Source organism: Montipora foliosa, chromosome 11, assembly GCF_036669935.1.
Source record: "Montipora foliosa isolate CH-2021 chromosome 11, ASM3666993v2, whole genome shotgun sequence".
NCBI classification, from domain to species: domain Eukaryota; kingdom Metazoa; phylum Cnidaria; class Anthozoa; order Scleractinia; family Acroporidae; genus Montipora; species Montipora foliosa.
This window is the reverse complement of record NC_090879.1, coordinates 51,371,342-51,378,841: the sequence shown is the minus strand read 5'-3', so window position 1 is coordinate 51,378,841 and position 7,500 is coordinate 51,371,342. Positions and strand designations below refer to the sequence as shown.

The 7,500-nt window shown below is 42.6% G+C and overlaps 2 protein-coding genes across 2 annotated transcripts in view; both read left to right on the top strand.

Annotated features, from left to right (window-relative positions):
* Positions 1-2,758: 2,758 nt before the first annotated feature.
* Positions 2,759-5,270, top strand: LOC137977636 (collagen triple helix repeat-containing protein 1-like). The gene is made up of 3 exons (XM_068824926.1): positions 2,759-2,865; positions 4,277-4,657; positions 4,911-5,270. The coding sequence occupies exons 1-3, from the start codon at positions 2,773-2,775 to the stop codon at positions 5,268-5,270; spliced, it is 834 nt and encodes a 277-aa protein (XP_068681027.1). The 5' UTR covers positions 2,759-2,772.
* An 801-nt stretch (positions 5,271-6,071) lies between these two features.
* LOC137977374 (collagen triple helix repeat-containing protein 1-like) overlaps positions 6,072-7,500 on the top strand; it is a 3,900-nt gene continuing 2,471 nt past the window's right edge. The window contains exon 1 of the mRNA XM_068824596.1: positions 6,072-6,083. Coding sequence (XP_068680697.1) covers positions 6,072-6,083 — 12 coding nt within the window. The remainder of the gene's footprint in view (positions 6,084-7,500) is intronic.

Genomic DNA, 7,500 nt, shown 5'->3' with positions numbered 1-7,500 from the left:
CAATTGTTCTTCCTTTTGAAATCAAAAAAGCTTCCCTGGCCTTACGGATCGAGTCTCTGTTGGAAAATCCGTAAGGCCAGGGAAGCTTTTTTGATCTCAAAAGGCAGGAAAATTGATCCCAGCGGTCACTTCCGTTATTTCCCTTTACTCTTATTATGTGAATTCAAATTTGTTGTAAGTACCATATTTTATCACATTATTTCCAGTATTACGTCAACATCCATTTACCATATATATGTACATAGAAGCCAACCAATGTAAACTCGGCCCACGGCCCACGGCCTGCGACGGCCCAGCGGCACGGTGGTCTAGTCCTGATCTTCCACAGTTTTTGTCCAGCGGTAAATCCACGCGCATGCACAGATCTGCATCGGGTTTGGGCGTGTAAAATGGACGACGGTGAGTTTGAATTCGTTTACCATTTTAATAATAATTTCAATCTTTTTCGATCCTTTCTTTTGTTGCATGTTGCTAAGTCAAAAATATTGTCTTTCTCTGTTTATTCGCCTGTTTACAGAACCCGATAGAGAGGAAGTCCATTCTCAAACGATGTAAGTTATTTTCAAACCACAGCTTGAGATTGAAAATTTCATATGCTAAATAATGAGATATGTGAACTGCGAATTGTCACTAAGTGCGTTTGTCAGTTTGTCAGGCAATCACATTCTCACTTTGTAATCAGATGATCTTGCAGTAATGCGCCGATCAAATCGAAACTTCAACATCCCCCCTCCGGGCAAACCCTGGGCATTTGACTATCTTCTGTGCGCGGGGATTGGGGACTTTTGAACTTTGCCTGCATGGGTAGGGGAAATGTCACGTTTCAAATATTTTTTTTTTTTGGTCGCTAAGCTATAAAACACGTGCTTGGACGAGATGGAAGAGTTTAAAGGAAGAGATGTAGCATTTGTGAGCGATTGGCTTACCCACTTACCCAAAAGGTCTTCAAAAGGTCTTTATTAGAGGCGGCAGGAGCCGACTCATGGGCTCCTGACTCTAATGAGTTCAATTTGCTTTGTCAATTGACTATGAGGCATCAAACGGTTTCCGATACATAAATACGTTTATTCGTTTAATTTTTCAGTACCCTTGCAACTTTCTACTACAAAACGCCTTGTTATAAAAGAGACCATTACGACGTTATCATAATGGGTGTTTATGGCAACGTTTTTGTTTAAACAGTGGTACGCATGCTCAGGCGGGAGGTACCTCGTGGTTCACGTTTTCTTCCAATCAGAATCTAGCACCCTACCAGTGACATACATATCTAAGCGCGCGTTACATCGCGCTCACCCGTTTTCAGCTGCACACCATCACAATTTGCTAATCTATTGGAACTCGGATTTTTCGCAATTTTCCACCTCCTCCCCTTCCGCGTGCCTGTGAACCATTCTTTTCTTTTTGTTTGTAGTCGGTGGCGGTTCTCCCCCCCCCTTCCCCCACCGTTGCTGAAGAGTTGCTGTCTATTTTATATTCGGTAGGTTTGAGAATTAAAATTCGTCACCTTTGGTGGCCAAAAATATGCCAAACAATGTTGAGTCTGTCAATGCTAACGAAGCCCTTCAGCAAACTAGTGCGCCGCCATGCAGTCCTCGTTTATTCGTTTAATTTTTCAGTACCCTTGCAACCCACTACTACAAAACGCCTTGTTATAAATATATGTAGAAAGCCTGTAATTTTTAGGGAAAAGCAATGCTGTACAATGAGAAGCTCTTCTTTAGTTTGTAGATGATACCGCATACATCTATTCCCTGGCACAGTTGAACCCATGACAAGGAGCGTACATCTTCATTCTATTTGAGGAATGGCGTTTTTACAGACCAAGTTATTATTAGATAAATAATTTTACCGCGAAACTAGACCTTTCCAGCTAATCACAAGTCTTGCATGAGAAATTATTAATTACCCATGGGATTGAGAATAGTCACTCGTGCAAGCCAAATCGCATTTAAGAACTCTGAGGCGCACGGACCGGGATTCCATAGAGTTTTTTGCTCATGTGACCAGCATCCATATTAGCATACTAAAACAAAGGGAAAAAATTTCGTAAAAATAGAGTTCAATTCCCAAAAGAATATTTGGCCGTTGTTTCTTTGTTCCACTTTTCCAACATGGCCGCCGGCGATGACTCAAACCTTGAAAAAAATATTACGTGTATGTTGAATCCAGCAACAGAAGCTTGTTACAACTCGGATTCGACACTCACATGAGAAGTGGGAAAAAATCAGCTCATTTATATATATTCAGACAAATTTGATGTGAAGATCATTGAAAGACTAGGGAGGTTTTTTTCAAACCTAAAAACGTGACGTTTTCCCTCCACTTTGTATCACCAGCACAGTCGTTGCTCCTTCGTCTAGATCGCTCGAAAACGGAGCCAGTACGCAAAAGTAAGTGGCAAACCTAAACCTCACAGCGAAAAACAAATCAGTCATTTTTCTCACCGATGTAATTACTGCGTCGTATTTGTGTGATACTTAATTCAGTCAATTTCAAGTTCTTAAGAGTGCAATGTACGCTTGGACTTAAACTATTTTCCCAAAGCCGATTTAACATGCAGATACGTTCAGCATCACCATCATTGATCACTGTTGTGTGTGACAATTTGATATATCGAGTTTATCGGTAGACTTCGTTTTTGCTGCTTTAAAGTTTTCTTTCTGCTACCAGTTGATTCTCCTCTTTCCTATTTGTGCATTTTAAGCATCATTCTGTAAAACTAAATAATTAATAGGTCCAACATTCCCAGGTAGAATGATGACGAAAAATTGTATGATTACACCGCTGACCACAAAAATGTGTGCACTGATGCTAATTGTGCCCGCTCTGTGTTCTGCGAATGGAAAGAGCAGCAGAAACAACAAGGTGAGAGTAGTTAACATCCCCTTGTCAACAAAATCAAGAGATGCGTTTTTGGTGTCATGGAGTTCTCTTCCATACGCTCCTGAAGGGTGGAATAGGATACATGCCAGGAACTCATCAAATTGATCCTCTATCTCCACTAGGAATAAATAGATTGTGCTCGGCAACTTTTGGGCAGATTTTAGCGTTTTGAGTAACTCTTTGTAGTACCAGCAACCTAGGGCAACTTTTGCCTTCCTTGGCAACTTTTGAGCAAAAAATTGATATAAAACCGATCCAAACCATAAAAGGTCGTTTCATTTCGAAGGATTTTGTTAAAACTGGTTTTATCAAAACTGGTTTATTAAAACTAAGGATATACAATAAAATGACAATAAAATAACACTTGCATTACGCCCACGAAATCTGGACAGCAGCTATCTATCTAACGCGCGCTTAAATCCAGCGGTTATTCGCTGCAACATTGAGCCTGCTGCCGGTCATCTTGGTATTTGCTGAGAGTCATTATCATGGCATCGCAACCAGATGACAATCAGACGAGGAAAATGGAAATAATTCAGACATTGACCCCATCGAGGTTGCCATAGACGCTGGGGCAACTCTTAGTAAACCTGCAAGCGCTTCAGTTTCTAGAAAACGACTCTAGAAAGCAAGCAACTTTTCTAAATTTTGGTGCCAGCTTTTTGATATTTGAGCAACTTTAGAGAAACTTTTGGGTATATTGTGAAGCAACGTTTCCTGAATTTACTAGCACAATCTATTCATGCCTAATCTCCACTAATTCCTTGAGTCAACCCTTTCCTTGGTTTTAAAGAACATGTTTTTCCCATGAAAGTATCATATTTCCCTTGACGCTGAATCTCCCAAGAGAGGCGTTCTATAAATAAATCTACTGGGGAAAGAGTAGACTCCTTGCCCAAGTATGGGAGACAGATGTTGCCCTTGATGAATTCTTGACACGCTGATTCTTAGTGACGGAGGAAAACATCCTTGGAGCGGTTTAGAGAACTAACACGAACTCAACCCACTTATGGCAATAATACGCCATCCCTACTCCCCTCGAGACCACCACACCCCGTATTCCTAGGTGGTCAAATGACCAACATAGTGTTAACTAACCCAGCCCAATAGGACTTACTTTCGATGATAACATGGGTGTTATCTTGTAAGCCTTGTCACTATAAACCCTTCGAAAACTGTCAGTTTCCCCAAAAAGCAATTTCAAGATTCCTCGGCTTGCTCCTTATTCTAAAACTTTTGAAAACGCCGATTAAGGGGCAAATTGAGTTTTAAATTGTGTAACGAGGGTACCATGATGTTGCATAAGGATTAAGAGCCTTACGTACACAGTTAACGGTTCCGAAAACAAAAGTGAAACAAAGGGATGTAATCCCTCTTAACTGTCTCAATTTAGGGGACTCCTCAACAGACGTCACCGTATGGATCCTGTGCTCAAGCTGCCTGTTTCTGCGCACCGGGAATCCCAGGTATCCCGAGAAGCCCTGGTTCCGCGGGATCAGTAGGAGCTGCGGGATCACCTGGCAATCATGGACCTGAGGGACCTATGGGGCCACGAGGGATCAAAGGCGAAGAAGGTGTTCGAGGACAACCGGGTTCTAAACGGTCTCATGGAGCACCTGGTAAAGCAGGCCCACCCGGAAACAAAGGTGAAGCAGGAAGCCAAGGTCCTCCTGGTGCCCCAGGTCCCAAAGGAGCTGAGGCGTCTTTCGTGCGTAACTGGAAGCAGTGCGTTTTTAAGAACCTGAATGATGGCAGGGATAATGGCTTGCTCAAGGTAAATAGTCACGGATTTGTCAGAATGGGGGTCACTAAAAACAACTTTGCCAAGGGTATAAATCTCGTTTGTCTAACGATGTGGTGACTTGTGTTGTAGATCGCGACCCTCAGTCATCAAAGGGACTTCATTAGTCAAGCAAGCCAAACTGTCCAGATCTAGATCATTATCATTAACCATATATTGAGCTAAAGGTTTACTGAAGTTCAATTTAATCTTCCACTTGTTTTTTGTTTCTCGTCAATTTTCACAGGAATGTGTTTTCAACAAGACATCTACCAACACTGGGCTCCGCGTTTTCTGGAATGGAGACTTTCGAATCTTTAATTGCCATGATTGCTGCAAACGATGGTATTTCACTTTCAACGGCGCAGAGTGCTCGAATCCAGCAGCCATTGATGGAGTCGTGTACATGCTAGAGGGGAATGGAGGCAAGAAGGATTTGCACCGCGTGCGGCAAATAGAAGGAGTCTGTGAAAACGTCCACCAGGGCACTGTGCGAGTGGGATTCTGGGTCGGTAATTGTGCTGGTTATGGAGCCGCTGATGCGTACACAGGCTGGAATTCAGTGTACAGGATTTATGTGGAAGAATTACCTCCCCCACAGGCGTAAAATGGACCTTTTTGCTTAGTTTAAGGGTACAAAGTAATGGCTGGCTGAAGACCTAGAAATCACTTTTTAACCCCGAAATAGTTGATTCTCCAGAATGGTAGTATTATTTAGCAGAAATATGCACCAGGCAAGGAAAGTTATAAACGCTTAAAACGCGGTGTAGTTCGCAAAGCTGATTTCCCCTGACGGTGGCATTGTAAAACCAATCATATTTATATTAAAGGAGGTAACGATAAAGGGATCACAATTGAATCGAGTAGTAGCTCATGTCACGGGGTCACTAATTAACTTCCATCTCTCTCCTTGGAATTATCTCTCTCTCTGACAGCTTTCCCTGCGAATGTTTTGCCCCTTAGCCAATCAACGGAAAAGGACTCTATTTACGTCACACAAATGAAACATGGGGGGGGGGGGGGGGATGAATCTAAAAACAACAGCTCAGCGACAAATCATCACTCAAGTGCGGAAGGAGGGGGGCGGGTGGGGAAGACAACATGTTCAACGGTGGCTTATAGTTGGTTGAGCACCGGCACCGAGCTGCCATGGGAGGTCGTCAGTTCCACTCAGACCAGACCAACACTCACGGTCTTTAAATAACTGAGGAAAAAGTGCTTCCTTTGTAATTACATCCACAAATGGTTAGACTTTCAAGTCTTCTCGGATGAGGACGATAAACGGTAGGCCCCGTCTCACAACCCTTCAATGTTCATCATCCTGTGGGACGTAAAAGAACTCACACACTGTTCGTAAAGAGTAGACCATGTAGTTCCCGGTGTTGTGGTCTGTCTTCCGTGGTGTATCATGCTTGGAAGGGTAAATGGTCGGAGATACTAGCTACATCAAGCTACTCTAAAATCCGACGGTAATAAACATATGTACTATGAACTATGAACTATGAACTATGAAAACTCCTAGTGATGAGGGCCTGATAAGAGGGTTGCTTCCGTGAGGGATTGGGGAGTTGGGAGAGTTCGATGATCCCATATTTTATTGAAGTCTCCTTGTGTTTCCCCGTTCAAGAATCTTTTCTCGTTCCCATCCAAAGTGCTTCGTGCAGATAATACACTTGTGCTATCCAGACCATTTAGATAATGCTTTCGTCTTCATTTACCCGGAGTCTATAAATTTTGGTTTTGCTACTTTTTCCCTGAATGCATAGTGACACATATTATGTTGTTGTTTCGGACCTTGTTTCATGGTCCGACGAAGATGAAAGCGTGCGGCTTCTTTCATATCAACCCAAACATATTGAAAAGTTGTGTTGCAACTAAGAACGTCCGGAAAACAAGTTTTTCACTTCCCTAATCACATGCAGTGTTTGAAGTTCCCTTAACTTAGTTTCTAGCTTGCGTAGCTGGCGGTTCTGTTGTTGTGGAACGCAAGAGGACTCGAGAGGCAAAGCAGCGAGAAGTCTTTCTCGCGCTCCAGAACGACCGGCAGCTACTCAACTTACTTAGTTTTCTACATTAAGAGCATGTCCATTTGAAGTTTTCTTTAGGTGATATTGACCCACTTTCCCGTTTCGTGTGGGTTTTCTCTGAGTCATTGATTATATAATCAAGATCGTTGAGGTTAAGCTATTGTGTCAAGACAAGCCCGCCTGAGAAAAAAACCTGAATAGTGGATTAGGGTACATGCTAGGAACTCATCAAATTGAGCCTCTATCTCCACTAATTCCTTGCGTCAACCCTTTTCCGAGTGAATTTATTTTTTAGAACATGTTTTTCCCGTGAAAGTATCATACTCCCCCTGACGCTGAGATAGCTCTGTTTTGATTGACTTTTAAAACAGTGGGCGTACTGAATCTCCCAATGGAGGCGTTCTATTAGTAAATCTGTTGGGGTTAACTCCTTGTCCAAGTATGGGAGACACAAGGTTCCTCTTGATGAGTTCCTTACACGCTGATTCTTAGTGACACAGGAAAACCGGAAAAAATCCTCGGAGCAGTTTAGAGTACTAGCACGAACTTAACCCACTTATCAAGTGAAGCTATGAACCTCGCAGTTATGAACGCAATTTTTGCAGGTTGCGTATTGAAGCCTGAAAAATTCAGGACTTTAACGGGGTTTGAACCCGTGACCTTGCGATACCGGTGCGACGCTCTAACCAACTGAACTATGAAGCCACTGACGTTGGGAGCTGGTCATTTGTGGGTTCTAATCTTCCCGTGAGGAATGAATCAACCATGAAATGATATATGAAATATATCATATATGAACTGCGGATATGA

Coding starts and splice junctions, on each gene's coding strand:
- LOC137977636 (XM_068824926.1), top strand. CDS start 2,773: ATGATTACACCGCTGACCACAAAAATGTGTGCACTGATGCTAATTGTG. Junction 2,866..4,276: donor AGAGCAGCAGAAACAACAAG/GTGAGAGTAGTT, acceptor GTCTCAATTTAG/GGGACTCCTCAACAGACGTC. Junction 4,658..4,910: donor GGGATAATGGCTTGCTCAAG/GTAAATAGTCAC, acceptor CAATTTTCACAG/GAATGTGTTTTCAACAAGAC.